The sequence below is a fragment of the Lepisosteus oculatus genome, chromosome 26 (genome assembly GCF_040954835.1).
Source record: "Lepisosteus oculatus isolate fLepOcu1 chromosome 26, fLepOcu1.hap2, whole genome shotgun sequence".
NCBI lineage: Eukaryota > Metazoa > Chordata > Actinopteri > Semionotiformes > Lepisosteidae > Lepisosteus > Lepisosteus oculatus.
In genome coordinates, this window is record NC_090721.1 from 10633164 (window position 1) to 10648845 (window position 15682).

Here is a 15682-nt window from a genome sequence, read left to right on the forward strand (position 1 = left end):
ACACAGCTCCTATAGATCCCGCACTCCTGTGCACACAGCTCCTATAGATCCCGCACTCCTGTGCACACAGCTTCTATAGATCCCGCACTCGAGGGAAGTCCCCAATGGGCAGTGTGGCACCATTACATCAAACCTGCCTGTCAGAAAAGGCTGGGTTTGCTTTCACAAATTCTCAAACATGCTATAAAGGCTGATTAGAAAACAGCGGATCGGAGGGGCAAGTGTACCAGACCTTCCCACTGCCAGACTCCAGAGGATGATCTCCCCCAGGTGAGCCGCGCCAGGCTGCCAGCAGTCCCCGATCAGGGCCAGTCTGGGCTAGCGTAGCCCGGGCCGATGGCACTGCTTCTCCTGCCGGCCGGGTAAAGAGAGTGGAGATATCGGACAGCAGCCTGGTTTTACTGGGTCACCCCACCCACAGCGGATTACCGATTATACAGCAACAGACTGGGCTGGGGGTACGAATGTTCAAGAAACTGAAAAGTAGCTCCAAATATCTTGGTGCTGTTGGTGAAAACACAGATGCCATGTGAAAGAACGACAGGCCAGTGCGTCACAACAATGACTTAATTCTACAGAGCTTTCATGGAACCTTTCCCAACATTCACTCCAGGAGCCCGGATTGGGAATCTTAACGCATTGCAATAAAAACAGACGGCGCAGGATTAATAATAATAATAATAATAATAATAATAATAATAATAATAATAATAATAATAATTGCTTACACTTGTATAGCGCTTTTCTGGACACTCCACTCAAAGTGCTTCACAGGTAATGGGGATCCCCTCCACCACCACCAGTGTGCAGCCCCACCTGGATGATGCGCCAGTCCTCTCCCCACACACCAGCTCTCAGTGGGGAGGAGAGCAGAGTGATGAAGCCAGTTCAGAGATGGGGATTATTAGGAGGCCATGATTAGTAAGGGCCAATGGAGTAACACCCCTACTCTTTTCAAGAAACGCCCTGGGATTTTTAATGACCACAGAGAGTCAGGACCTCAGTTTTACGTCTCATCCTAAGGACGGCGCCTGTTTACAGTCTAGTGTCCTTGTCACTATACTGGGGCATTCGGACCCACATGGACCGCAGGGTGAGCGCCCCCTGCTGGCCCCACTAACACCTCTTCCAGCAGCAACCTTAGTTTTTCCCAGGTCTCCCTTTGTGAAGGCAGCCGGCAAAACGATCGTTGCACAACAGCCACAGCTTGCAGACATCGACATCAAGAAGAAAAGAGCAGAAGGCCAGTATAATCACCTACTGCACAGCGAATCTGAGCTCCATCCATCTGGCCAGCGATTTAGTCTGCCTGAATTCAAGAGCAATAGAACTAAGCTATCCTTTATACCCACAGCTATTACCCTGCTTAGACAACTCTGTATTTTCATTTACTGTATAAGATCAGATCACAATTGGCCATATACAATTTCTTGCATTAGGAATTTGTCTTTTTCGCAGACCCCAGCTTGCTCTCCATGAGACACACAGACAGGGTGAGAGAAGCTGGGGGTCAGAGCACAGGGTCAGCCATTTATACAGCACCCTGGAGCAGCTGGGGTGAAGGGCCTTGCTCAGGGGCCCAACGGAGTAGGATTCCTCTGCCATCCTCAGGATTTGAACCAGCAACCTTCCAGCCACAGATCTTTAGCCACAGTGCCACTGCTCCGCCCCATGTATACATGTTTACATGGATGTCTCTTACCTGTTTATGGGATCATGGTGTGTTAAACGTATTGTGTTACATCTCTTACCTGCCTGCAAATTCCCCATCTGGGGCAGAAGTCAGGGGGACACAGGGTGACGGCCCCTGGCGGGAGATTATTTGGGACGGGGAAGGCGACTTCTTGGTCCTTTTCTGACCAGGAAGGGGGTGATGGACTGGAGATCGGTCCCCCGACCCCAAAGGCAGTGACATTGTCCCCCTCCATCAGCCCTCACCGTTCAGCACAGCCAATCGTAAACTCGTTTTAAACATTATTCCTGGTGTGTGGTACATGATGAACTCTCCTCCGCTGGACCTAGGAGACAGCGGAGAGGACTGCAGGGCGGATATTCAGGCAGCTCGGAACTGGGCTAGGACACTTTGGCTCCCATAATGAGTTGTCCTCTGGGCTGACTGTCATTTATCCTTTCAGGATCTGGGATATAATCACATCTCCGTCTCCCTTAGCAAAGACAACGCACATCCTTGGAACTGCGCGTGTCCTGAAGTCTGCTCTTCTCTCAGGAGGAATCTGACTTTTGCTGTACAGTGACCCAGAATGCACCGCATTCTAAACGACGTCTTGCCAGCTCAGGACCAAATCGCACTCCAGCCCCCAGGACTCACAACGCAGGTGTTTCAAAGAATAACGTACATGCTGGGACAACACATTATAGAAATGATGCTGCTCTGGAATCAGTCGGGAGAAAAGCAAAAAGATTCTGGGACTTAAAGGAAATATCCCCCACTGCCAGGCTGAAGGAACCTTGTTCTGTTGTGAACAGAGCGAAGTACAGGAAGACCTGCACTAGGTGTTAAAAACATGAGCAGAGCAACACAAACCAGAGGGCATAAGTGGACACGGACCGCCGCACAGCGCCCCCTCCTGGTCCAGGAGTGGAAGTGTGTTTTTAAATCCAGAACAGGAAAGCTTTCTTTACCCAAAGGGTGGCGGGAGTATGGAACAAGCTACCCAGCCATGCTGTTGAAGCTGTTACCCTGGTTTCATTTAAGAAACAGCTGGATGGGACCCTTGGATCGATGATCTACTAACTACGAGTGAAAAGAGCTATTTGGCCCATTTAGCTTATTTGGAAATTATTTTTATATTCTTAGGGATTTTTCTTCCAGGACTTCAATTTTCCAGTGACAGCCAGGAGTTTCTCCTCAACCCCACATCCTCAGATAAAAGAGGACAACAGCAGTAATGTAGCATTCAGTTATGAGTACTGGAATTTACATGACAGACAAAACTGCACAACCAAATAAAGCACCAGTCTGACAGTGAACCCATCACATGCTTGAAGGAGGACTCTCGGCAGTCCCCTGACCCCTCCAAGACCAGGACTGGACAGCCCTGCTGCAGTTACAATGACCCCTCCAGGACCAGGACTGGACAGCCCTGCTGCAGACACGCTGACCCCCTCCTGGACCAGGACTGGACAGCCCTGCTGCAGACACGCTGACCCCTCCAGGACCAGGACTGGACAGCCCTGCTGCAGACACGCTGACCCCCTCCTGGACCAGGACTGGACAGCCCTGCTGCAGACACGCTGACCCCTCCAGGACCAGGACTGGACAGCCCTGCTGCAGACACGCTGACCCCCTCCTGGACCAGGACTGGACAGCCCTGCTGCAGACACGCTGACCCCCTCCTGGACCAGGACTGGACAGCCCTGCTGCAGACACGCTGACCCCCTCCTGGACCAGGACTGGGCAGCCCTGCTGGAGGCACGCTGACCCCTCCTGGTCCAGGACTGGGCAGCCCTGCCACAGCATGCTGACCCCTCCAGGACCAGGACTGGACAGCCCTGCTGCAGACACGCTGACCCCCTCCTGGTCCAGGACTGGACAGCCCTGCTGCAGACACGCTGACCCCTCCTGGTCCAGGACTGGACAGCCCTGCTGCAGACACGCTGACCCCTCCTGGTCCAGGACTGGACAGCCCTGCTGCAGACACGCTGACCCCTCCTGGACCAGGACTGGACAGCCCTGCTGCAGGCACGCTGACCCCTCCTGGACCAGGACTGGACAGCCCTGCTGCAGGCACGCTGACCCCTCCTGGACCAGGACTGGACAGCCCTGCTGCAGGCACGCTGACCCCTCCTGGACCAGGACTGGACAGCCCTGCTGCAGGCACGCTGACCCCCTCCTGGTCCAGGACTGGACAGCCCTCCTGCAGGCACGCTGACCCCTCCTGGTCCAGGACTGGACAGCCCTGCTCTGTAGAAAGCTGTGCAGCACGGTTACACTGCACAGGCCTGCAATTCCTCCGTCTCTCAACGCTGCTCTCTCTTCTGCTATGAGACCTCTGAGGCCTTCCAAGACTTCAAAAAACATGTTGAACACCTGAGATGTTTTGAACTTTCTCTTTAATAATCACAGCTATAGCACAGGTTAAAAAAAGAAATGTACTTTTTTACAGCACTTAAAAGAAACGCCACTTACGTCTGTCTATATACAATGCAGACACGCTCACTGGACAAACACGCATACGGACACTCATACTGTACAAACGCACACCCATAGACATAAAACCACGAGAGTAAAGTGCCTGTTTGAGAGACGGCCCCACAGGGGGGCACGCGCACACACAGTGGAGGGTCACATGGTGTTGTACAGGGAGCTGGAGCTCCTCCTCTTGTCACTGTTCTTCAGCCGCCGCAGGGGGTGTGTCCTGCCGTGCTGCTGCCTGGCAGCCATGGCGACAAGGGGGGCAGGGGGCGGGGTGTTGCCGGGGGCGTGTCCAGTGCTCAATGGAAGCCCCTCCTCCCCGCCCTGCTGGAAGTCCAGTGTGCTCTGCGGCGAGGCGGGCCGCGTCTCGTGCTCAGGGGTCCGCAGCACCACGCGCTGCTTCTTGGAGGCGTCCTCGGGGGACGGGCAGGGCAGGGCCTCGGGCTGCCGGGCGCCAGCGGGGGAGGTAGGGACCGGCGTCTGGGAATCCCACTGGCAGAGGTCGTCAGCGGAGAGCTCCAGGCAGCCCAGCTTGGCCAGCGAGGCGGAGCGCTTCATGAGCGAGGGCGGCGTGAGGCCGGCCCGGCGGATCCGGGCCTCGATCTCCAGGGCGCGCTGCCTGACCGTGCTGAGCTCCTGCCCCTCCGCCGCCTCGCACAGGAAGGCCTGCAGCGTCTCCCGGATCCTCTCCGGGTGCTCCGCGCGGCACGGCGGGGGCAGGGCAGCCGGGGGGTCCGTGTCGCTGCTGTGCTCCGTCGCCCCCTCAAGCCGCAGGAAGGCCACGGGCTCCGGGGGGGCGGGGGGCGGCTCTGTCCTGGGGGCGCCCTTCTCCCCTGGCGGGAGCCCCTGTCCGGGGCAGGGAGGGGCGGGGCCAGGCAGGGGCGGGGCAGCTGGGGGCGGGGCCAACGCGGGGTGGGTGGGCGGGGTCTCCTCGGCGGGGGGCGGCCGGCGCGGGGCGGGGGAGTCCGGCTCCTGGCGAAACCGCCGTTCCAGCTGCTTGGTGACCCGCCGCACCGACCCGCACGGCCACCTCGGGTCGGCGGCGCCCTCCAGCAGCTGCCCGGCCGGGGGGGCAGGATCCGCGCACGGGACGGGGGAGCCGGGCTCGGCGGGGTCCGGCTCGGGGTCCCCGGGAGGCGGGGCAGCAGCCGCCGCCGCCGCCGCGGGCTCCCCTTTCCCCCCGCTCGCCTGCGAGATGGACTCCAGCTCCGTGACGATGTGCCGGACCGAGACGCCGTTCTCCGACTGGGAGTGTGGGACCGCACAGCCCGGCTCCGTCACGGGAGGCTCCTGACAGGGAGGGGGAGATAAAAAAGAAAAAACTGGAAACCGGAAAACCCAGCAGCCCGCAGCGCAATCACCGCTCGCAGAGGGGCAGAGAGCCGGCTGCAATACCACCTCTCGCCACCAGAGGGCACCACAGCAAGAGCGCCGCGCCAGTCTCAAGTGAGAACGCAGACTCATATTTCAAGTGCCTCACTCTCTCTATAGAGCAGCTATTTTAATCCTCCGCCGGGTTTGGAAAGCACAGAAATAGACACGCAGCAAAAGCACAAGGAGAAGAACAGCCCTGACTCGCTTGATGACAATCCGGTCAGTCCTGGTGGATGGCGCGCGCGGTGGGGAGAATCATACTTAGCCAGCCGCCATATCACCCTGCAACCCACAGCTGGCAGCCCTACTGGAGCTCAGCAGGTGTGAGCCTGGTCAGTACCTGGATGGGAGACCTCCTGGGAAAAACTAAGGTTGCTGCTGGAATAGGTGTTAGTGGGGCCAGTAAGGGGCGCTCACCCTGCGGTCCGTGTGGGTCCTAATACCCCAGTATAGTGACGGGGACACTATACTGTAAGCAGGTGCCGTCTTTCGGATGAGTCGGAAAACCGAGGTCATGACACTCTGTGGTCATTAAAAATACCAGGGCGTTTTTTAAAAACAGTAGGGGTGTAACCCCGGTGTTACCTTCCAATCATGGCCTCCTAATAATCCCTCTCTATGAATTGGCTACATTACTCTGCTCTCCTCCCCACTGAGAGCTGGTGTGTGGGGAGCGTTCTGACGCACTATGGCTGCTGTCACATCATCCAGGTGGGGCTGCACTCTGGTGGTGGTGGAGGGGATCTCCATTACCTGTAAAGCGCTTTGAGTGGAGTGTCCAGAAAAGCGCTATATAAGTGTAAGCAATTATTATTATTATTATACCTTGGGCGGCTCCTCTGCAGAAGGCGTGGCACTGGGGTCCTCAGACAGCGGCAGCTCCTGACCAGGGCCCTTGAGGTGGGGCGTCCGGCCGGCTGCCTGCTCCTCGGGGCGCGAGTTAGAGAGGGTGCGGGCGCGGCCGTCCTGGGACAGCTCCAGGAACTTCTCTCGGGCGCTGAAGAAGTCGATGCTGTCCGTGCTGAGGCTGGAGGACCCCGCGCTGCCCGTGTCCCCGCCGGTGTCGTTGTTGTTGATGTCGTCTTCCGCGCTGGACGCGCCCGGCACGGCGGCCCCCGGTGGGCTGAGGGGGCTGACGGCCATGGGCGTCCCGGGGGACATGGGATAGCCCGGCCCCACATCCCCAACCCCCATCCCTTCCACAGCGGCCGGCCTCGGCACAGGCACCGACGCGGACAGCACGGGGCTTTCCGCTTTGTGCTCGGGCAGAGCGGGGGCGACCTCTGACCTGGTCATCATCAGATGAGGCATGGGGATGGAGAGCTGAGGGGCGCCCGGTTTCCGCTGAGGCACAGGGCTGGTCGAACACGGGTTCCCCACGCTTGCTTTGGGCAGTTCTGAGGCGGCCGGCTGCAGGTCAGGACCCGAGCCGTGGTCTCCTGCAGGTGCGCTGTCTGTTGCCCGCTCGGGCACTAGCGCGGACGCCCATGATCCTACCAGGAGGGGTAACAGAGGGGGGTCCAGGAGGGGCGAAGGCAGGTCCTCAGCCGGAGAGAGATCACACAGGCCGTTGGAGGTGGGCTGGTCTTGGTAGGCAGTGGCGGGCGCCTCGCCAGAGGGGGAGAGCTCGTCTCTGCCAGCCTCAGCCTCGGTCTCAGCGGGGGAGCCAGTGAGGGCCTGCAGCACCGCCATGCCCAGGAAGTGCTCCAGCGACTGCGGGGTGCTGTTGTTGTTGTTGCTGCTGCTGCTCCTGCGGGTGTCCCTGGGACCCAGGCTGAGCTGCGGCTTGCACAGGGGCTCGTGGTGCTCCGAGAGGTCGCTGTCCGAGTGCGATCGCCACAGCTTGTTGTGCCTCTGCTTGCTGGGGAGAGGAGGAGGAGGAGGAGGAGGAGGAGAGGGCCGTGAGACACCGGAGACCCGGGCGGCCGGCAGGAAGCCGGGCCGAGAACCGCAGAGCTGGCGCGAGAGGCGGGTACCTGGCGAGCAGGATGCCCTGGTACTCCTCCAGCTGGCGCATGAAGGAGGGGTTGGGCTTGGTGACGGCGCGGCGCTCCTTCACGTAGTCGAAGGCTCTCTCCAGGTCCCAGCCGTACTCCTTCATGGCGTAGGCGATGACCGTGGAGGCCGAGCGGCTCACCCCCATCTTGCAGTGCACCAGGCACTTGGCCCCCGCCTTCCTGAGAGAGGGGCGCAGGAGAGTGAGGGGCGGCAGGGGCGACACCCACCCAGCAGAACGAGGACATGGCACCGTGACATGACCGCACACACAGACACAGAGACACAGAGTCACACAGACAGAAGATCACTTTATTGGCCATATACAATTGCATTAGGAATTTGTCCTTTCGCATTCCCCAGCTTGCTCTCCATGAGACACACAGACAGGGAGAGAAGCTGGGGGTCAGAGCGCAGGGTCAGCCATTTATACGGCACCCCTGCAGCAGTTGGGGTGAAGGGCCTCGCTCAGGGGCCCAACGCAGTAGGATTCCTCTGCCGGCCGCGGGATACGAACCGGCAACCTTCCAGCCCCAGGCGCAGATCCTGAGCCACAGAGCCACCACTCCGCAGAGACACACAGACACACAGGCAGGACAGACTCACTTGGCTTTGGAGATGAATTTGTACGTGTCGTTCCAGTAGGCCAGCAGGTCGGTGGCCTCCTCGTCGTACACGCGGATGTTGTGGTACTCAAACATCCCTGGGAAGAAGTTGTCAATCTCGCGTGTCACATTCAGGATGTAGCGCACCCTTGGAGAGAGAGCTGAGGGTAAAAACTTGCAGCCAAGATCCTAGCCCGACCAATTTCAGGCTCCAAGCTTAGAGTCTGCGTTTCTTATTGCTCCAGGAACCTCGAGAGACTCCCCAACCACCTCTCAGGTCTTAAAAACAGGATGGTCCAGCTTGGCTGGGTCCTAGCTAAGCTCTTTAAGAAGAAAGCTCTCGTCCTTGGCTCAACTGGACCGATGGACTACCTTCTCCCAGCTCTTGATGCGCTGCACGAATTGAGACGTGGAAGAGCAGCAGCCTAACCCTAACCTTCTCCGACCAGAGCCCCGCACACACTGCCCGCAGGGAGGGCAGACTTACCCACTGTTCTGCAGCTCCTCCAGGTTGGACGCGTTCCACTCGGAGCCCTGCACACACAGACAACAGCAAACAGCGCTCGTGAGCTGCTCCTGCATTGCGCCGCCCAGAACACAAGCCCACGGCCCCAGCCCAGACCTCCCAGGACGGACAAGGGAAGAGGGAGAGGCCTAACAGACTGACCAGGAAGACGTGGTCGAAGATCTCGGTGGGGCTGTCCATCTGGCCCAGGATGACGATCATCTCGTTGTCGATGAACTCCTTGAACTCCCGCAGGTTGCAGACCATCTGCATCTCCAGCTCGGTGCGGATCTGCAGGGGGGCGGAGCAGAGCGCTGGACAGGTAAGGGCCGAGGGGCCTGACCACAGGGCAGACAGAGGGAGGAGAGGAGCACGCTGACCTCTTTGGAAGTGACGTTCTCCAGGTCCTTCTGCATCATGATCTCGCGCAGCCGGGTCTTGATCAGCCGCTCCGTGCGCTCCCTCTCCGTGGGGCTGCGGGGACACACGCGGGGACACACGTCAGCCAACCCCCCCAGCGGTTTCCTCCTCGAGGAGGGGAGTCTTCACAGACAGAGGAACCGCTTGGCAACAGTGACCTTCTGTCAGGTAGAGGGATCAAGCTGGTCCCGATACAGTATTGGCTGGAGAGCCAGCAGAGCTGTTAAACTCCACCCATTTCAGCAACCGGCATGAAAGCCGTGTGCTGTTCATGGCTGGATCAGTGTCATTCATCACACACAAGCAGGGTGCCCTGGGGCAGGACAGAGATCCAGGCATCTCAAGGCTATTTGAACAGGCCGACTAACTTGCTGAGCGGCCCCTGCCTGTGGCTCTACAGCGCCAGTCCCAGTCCCCGTCTCTCCGGTCCGTACGAGTCGCTGTCCCTTCCCACATTCCTCACTTCCCGAGACGCAGCCATGCACAGCCACCCCAAGGAGTGAGCCCCTTCTGTACGCATGGCTCGTTTTCGGGGAGTCTGTGCTCTTTTAAGAGCACTTAACAGCCCCGCTGAATGGAAACCCTGTGCTGTTTATAGCCCTTATCTCAGAGGGGCTTTAATGGAGCTGCAGTTAATCTAGGAGATTACAGGCAGCCAGGAGCCTCCTGTAACTGCACCCAGCTCTCTCCTGACTCGGGGGAGGGGGCAGGCCGGCCGGATAAGGCACTCCAAGGGAAAGAGGGAGCGATCTTTATTTCCTCCTGCTGCTTCCTCAAAGTAGCTGTGTTGGCAACGTTCGGGACTAGGGGCAGACAAGATCTGAACAACGCTTCTGATTTAGCTTATCTCACCCTTAACTGCACTGACGAAGTCACTGGGGTCAGAGATGTAAGCCAGAAACATGAGCTTCCTATCCCTGCTGTAAATGGCCTGGCCAACATGGGCTGGAACCGAGAGGAGAGCTGGGGGAGAGTGTCAGTCTTGCTGAACCAGAACGAAGTGAGCAGCACTGCCACCGGGTGGACAGCAGGGGGCAGTGTGGGGCTCCACTACAGAGCTGAGCCACTCCATGGGTAAACGGACATCCAGGTTTGAGCTCTGCCAAGGCATTCATGACTGCTTTTCAACAGTTCACAAAGAGATGAACACAATGTCAGCAGTCCTGCCTCTCCTCCACCTGGGCTCCTTTTCCTCCCTCTCCTCTCTCGTTACGGGAGAGCGCTGGGGGTTTTCTTGGGAGGTAGAAAGCTTTCCTGAAAGTCGCAGCTGAACCCCAGCCCCTCGCGGTGCTGTCAGTGGTGACTGCACTCTACACCTCTCCCCCAGAAGGCAGCAGCAGATCTCTGCCTTTTAAGGTGCCGCGAGGGGGGCTGAGCTGCGAGAGCGCTTATCGGCTGCTGTAAAAATAGCTGCCTGGATGCTCTCCCTCGCCTAACCCCTCCAGAGCTGGCACCCGCTCTGCCTCTCCTAGAGGCACCTGCAGCTCCGTCTAGGAATGCACCACAATTGGGGGGGGGGGGTATCGGGGCACCTGGGGCGTTTCAGGGTTTCCCCAGAGGTCACTCAGTTCGTCCGTCCGCCTGTAATCTCTGCCCGTCCACCTGCTTCTCAGCCTCTAAATTCTTTCCTCTCGCTGCCCGTCCGCCTTCCTTTGGCCTCTAATCTCTGCCCTGGCTGCCCGTTCACCTGCCTCGACCTCTAATCTCTGCCCTGGCTGCCCGTCCGCCTGCCTCGCCCTCTAATCTCTGCCCTGGCTGCCCGTTCACCTGCCTCGCCCTCTAATCTCTGCCCTGGCTGCCCGTCCGCCTGCCTCGCCCTCTAATCTCTGCCCTGGCTGCCTGCCTCGCCCTCTAATCTCTGCCCTGGCTGCCCGTCCGCCTGCCTCGCCCTCTAATCTCTGCCCTGGCTGCCCGTCCGCCTGCCTCGGCCTCTAATCTCTGCCCTGGCTGCCTGCCTCGCCCTCTAATCTCTGCCCCGGCTGCCCGTCCGCCTGCCTCGGCCTCTAATCTCTGCCCTGGCTGCCTGCCTCGCCCTCTAATCTCTGCCCCGGCTGCCCGTCCGCCTGCCTCGGCCTCTCCTCTGTCTCTGCCTCCTGCCGCGGCTCTGTACTCACACGTCGGTGAACAGCACGGGCGAGTCGGCGCGGTGCGACTGCACGTCCCTCATGGCGTTCCACTCGTTGACGCACATCTGGTCAGAGGAGATGCGGCTCTGGTAGTAGCTGACCCAGGTGAGGAACAGGCTGCCGGGGTAGTAATTGTGGCACCGCGCCACCTCGCACGCCTTGTGCAGCGACTGCAGAGCCGACCTGAGGGGGAGAAGAGGACCATCACCAGGGGCAGGGCGACAGCGTGCTCCAGACCCCCAGCACGGGTCTTCAGGGGCGTGTCTCCCTATTCTCACACACGCAGGCCATCTGCGGTCTCTGATCAAAACAATAAAGAGATCTAGTTCCTTCAATCCAGCTGCAGGACTTTGTTGGAAGTCTTGGACGAGCCAGAGAGGGGCTGAGAGGGGGAGAGGTACAGGGGTTGAACAGAGACAGAGATGGGGACCGAGACGCTAGATTAGCACACAGCTGGCCTGCCTGACAGCCGTGTGAGACACCCCAGCTGGCCAGAGCACCGGCGACCACACTCACCACATGGCCTGCACCGACACCGGCTTGAACACATGGACCCTGTTCACCGTGGACACGCTGAAGCCCCTGAGGAAGAGAACGACGGGGGTCACACTGCAGCTCCCACAGACGCACGCCTCCCCGCTCTCCCAGCCCCCACTCCCAGTCCCCACTCCCAGTCCCCCGGCCCCCAGCTCGCATTCCCAGTCCCAGCCCTCCAGTCCCCCAGCACCCAGCTTGCATTCCCAGTCCCAGCCCTCCAGTCCCCCAGCCCCTACTCCCAGCCCCCCAGCCCGCACTCCCAGCCCCTACTCCCAGTCCCCAGTCCCCCACTCCCAGTAACAGTCCCATGGCCTGCACTCCCAGTCCCCCAGTCCCCCAGGGCCCCTGGGTTCCTACCCATCTCCGTCCAGGTGGATGAGGGTGTCGCTCCACAGCGGCAGGACCAGGCCGACGGTGCAGGTGCTGCTGTGGGGAGACAAACACACGCCGAGCCATCAGTCACCCCGATCATCACTGCCGAAACTTACAGGACAGACGGGAGACCTCATCCCGAGCAGCGCCCTGGACTGCCAGGGGGCGATCGGCAGCACTGGGCAGGGAGAGCTCTGCACGATCCCTGGAGCTGCATGCTGGACAGGTGGGACAAAACCATCATGGTGCACCCATCGCGGGAGACCGACCGGCCTCCTCACACCTGGCCGATCGGCGGCGAAGACCCTGGAGAGCACCAGCACCGCACTGACCTGTCCCGAGAGCTGAAGTCCATCCCTAGCACGATGCTCTCCTCCGTGTCCTGTCGGCCGTTCGTGGACACGACCACCATGTACCTCGTGCACTGGGGGTAGGCGCTCTCCAAGCGCACTGCCTGCAATCCGGGGGGAGGAGAGAGAGCAGGTTAGAACGGCGGGAGACTAGAGGGGGGGGGCGGACAGACAGAGACGGGTACAGGGCCTCACCAGTCTGATGTTGTCCTCCGGTCTCAGCAGGGTGAACATGGTCTGCAGGTGCTGCTGGAGGTCACCTGTGGGGGGGAGAGAGAGGGACACTCGGGTTCGAGAGGCTTGCTTACACTTATAGAGCGCTTTGCTGGGCTCTCCACTCAAAGCGCTTTACAGGTAATGGGGATCCCCTCCACCACCACCAGTGTGCAGCCCCACCTGGATGATGCACCAGTCCTCTCCCCACACACCAGCTCTCAGTGGGGAGGAGAGCAGAGTGATGAAGCCAGTTCAGAGAGGGGGATTATTAGGAGGCCATGATTGGTAAGGGCCAATGGGAAATTTGGCCAGGACACCGGGGTTACACCCCTACTCTTTTCAAGAAACACCCTGGGATTTTTAATGACCACAAAGAGTCAGGACCTCAGTTTGACATCTCATCCAAAGGACGGCGCCTGTTTACAGTAAAGTGTCCCCTGTCGCTATACTGGGGCATTAGGACCCACACAAACTGCAGGATGAGCACCCCCTGCTGGCCCCACTAACACCTCTTCCAGCAGCAACCTCAGTTTTTCCCAGGAGGTCTCCCATCCAGGTACTGCCCAGGCTCACACCCGCTGAGTGGCAGAGCGACATGGCTGCTGGGTCAACGCAAACACTCAACACAAACACAGGACGTGCTCTCCGCAGCAGAAACTCAAACACGCGGGAACGTGCAAGTCCGTGAGCTTCAGTGTTTGACTTTCGGAAAAACAAATCAGGGGGAACCAGTCCGTCCAGTCTGTCTGGTCACAGTGCTGGGAAGCACGTGCCTGGGAGTTATTTTCCGGTTTTACTGCAGGTGTGTTGGGGTGCTGTGGGACAGGAGGTGACAGCTCAAATCTGGGTCAGGGCGCAGGGCCCGGCCCAGCGGAGCTCCGTCACACACGGCGCCCTCGTTGTCGCTGAAGACGAATTCCGCCCGAGGCAGCCAGGACCCAGCCCAGCTGCGGTGAGGGCGGTGCGCGGCGCCTGCATCCTCGCAGGTTTCACAGGGCGGCCACCACCCGCCGCGGTTCCTGCCAGCGACGTCAGTCAGCCTCCACAGCATCCTCTTGGCAACCGGCGCCAGGCTCACACCCTCGCCCGCCTGCTTTCCCAGACACCCCTGCAGACCCCAGGACTGCTCCCATGAGCCGATGTGCGTCTCGTGGGCACGGCTCTCCGCAACGGGCGACTGCTCCCATGAGCCGATGTGCGTCTTGCGCGCGTGTGGTTTCTGGTAATTCTGCGTTTCCTTCAGCAGGAACGCCTCTCCCCTCCCCTCTCCCTGACAGGCAGCAGGTGGTGGTGGTTTCCTAGCCTGCACGGAAGGATAGGCCCTGGGTTTGCCATCTGTGTACAAACGCAGGCCGAGCCTCAGAGCCGCGCCCTTTACGAGCAAAACAACCCCCCTCGCTGGAGGCTGGTCCCTGAACCGCTCCTGTTTACACAGCCCGGAGGGGGGTGGAGGCCAGGGCACCCTCCCTCTGCTGCTGCGCGCTGTGTCTTGGCCAGCTGCTGTTTACCACACTGTGAGCCCCGCGGTGCCCGGAGGGGCGCAGGGGCCTCCCGCTGGGTCAGCGCCGGCACGGCCAGGCGCCTCCTGACCTCGCGACCCCACTGAGTCCCGGGTCAGACTCCCTGGAACCTCCAGCGTCTCCTGGCTTTTTCGATGCTCAGCGAGACGCCAATTCAGAACCGAGCCCAGTTGTGTTCCAGTTCTTCAGGTGAACGATCGGAGCCGGGAGCAGACGGGGACCCCGAGCCGACACCAGAACCAGGGAACCACAGGAGACAACTGGACACTGACCCTCAGCCAGCATCCAGGACACGAACCTTCCCCGCTCTGGCCTCAACACCAGCGCCGCCGCAGAGACCTCTGGGATGTTTCCAGTGTACTGTAGAGTAATCCAGCCCAGTCCAATGCAGTGACACCAGTGCGATGTCAAGCGGACCCGTGCTTCACTCATTCATGTCGCCGAGCTCCGCGGGTCTGCGGACCGCACCAGTGCAAGGCGGACTGGGAAGCGTGGCCTTGGCGTGTGGCATGCGTGTGCCCCTACCTGCGTGCTTGTTGCGCCGCTGGCTGGCCCGGGGGGTGGAGGACGCTGGGGAGCCATTTCCTCTCGGCAGGAAGAGGGCGGCGCCTTTCACTGTCAGGAAGCTCTCGCTGAAACTGGAGAGAGAGAGGGAGAGAGAGAGAGAGAGAGGGAGAGAGAGAGAGAGGGAGGTCAGTGCTGCGCTCTGTCACGGTATGGCCGGCCACACACACTCACACAGGCCCAACACCCCCTTCGGAGAATTCGGTCATCGTCCACAGTGCTTTGCAGGGTCTCTGCCTCAGGCGCCCCGGGGACTGGGGTTGATCAGGAACAGCTGGAGCGTGATGGGAAGGGTCTAGATCTACATAGGCTGCAACACACAGTCACATGGGACACTGAACCTGGGCCCATCTGGACTGTGGTTTGGGCTGTCCGGCCTCGCTGCCCCCCCCCAACACCGCGGTGTGCTCCCTGCCCAGGAATGCGAGGAACTCTGCCGTCACGTGCGGAGAAAAACAGACGAATTCCCACAACCTCCTCACCCCCAGCTGTTTCCCGTCTCCCTCCCAGTTTCCTCTGCTCCAGCTGTCTCGGATGCCTGACTGGGGGCGACAGCGCTCCTGCTGGCTGAGGTTGTTGGACCAGTGGGCACAGTACAGGGCTGCCAACCTCAACACCACAATCTCCAGGCCCCCGGGCACAGTACAGGGCAGCAGGCCAACCTCAACACCACAATCTCCAGGCCCCCGGGCACAGTACAGGGCAGCAGGCCAACCTCAACACCACAATCCCCAGGCCCCCGGGCACAGTCCAGGGCAGCAGGCCAACCTCAACACCACAATCCCCAGGCCCCCGGGCACAGTCCAGGGCAGCAGGCCAACCTCAACACCACAATCTCCAGGCCCCCGGGCACAGTCCAGGGCAGCAGGCCAACCTCAACACCACAATCTCCAGGCCCCCGGGCACAGTACAGGGCAGCAGGCCAACCTCAACACCACAATC

At 60.1% G+C, this 15682-nt stretch overlaps 1 protein-coding gene across 4 annotated transcripts in view; it reads right to left on the minus strand.

The window, feature by feature from the left end:
* Positions 1–4057: 4057 nt before the first annotated feature.
* LOC102695500 (protein phosphatase Slingshot homolog 2) overlaps positions 4058–15682 on the minus strand; it is a 29770-nt gene continuing 18145 nt past the window's right edge. For 2 of the 4 annotated variants that reach the window (XM_069184407.1, XM_069184404.1), the window contains 13 exons: positions 14702–14814; positions 12636–12700; positions 12423–12544; positions 12076–12141; positions 11698–11763; positions 11170–11364; positions 9016–9109; positions 8798–8926; positions 8618–8664; positions 8132–8278; positions 7507–7707; positions 6356–7391; positions 4058–5446 (listed from right to left, as the gene is read on the minus strand). In XM_069184407.1, the coding sequence (XP_069040508.1) occupies positions 4307–5446; positions 6356–7391; positions 7507–7707; positions 8132–8278; positions 8618–8664; positions 8798–8926; positions 9016–9109; positions 11170–11364; positions 11698–11763; positions 12076–12141; positions 12423–12544; positions 12636–12700; positions 14702–14814 (3421 nt within the window). In that variant the 3' untranslated portion in view covers positions 4058–4306. Of the gene's footprint in view, positions 5447–6355; positions 7392–7506; positions 7708–8131; positions 8279–8617; positions 8665–8797; positions 8927–9015; positions 9110–11169; positions 11365–11697; positions 11764–12075; positions 12145–12422; positions 12545–12635; positions 12701–14701; positions 14815–15682 lie in introns of all 4 variants that reach the window. The other 2 variants (XM_069184406.1, XM_069184403.1) reach the window with 1 other exon arrangement.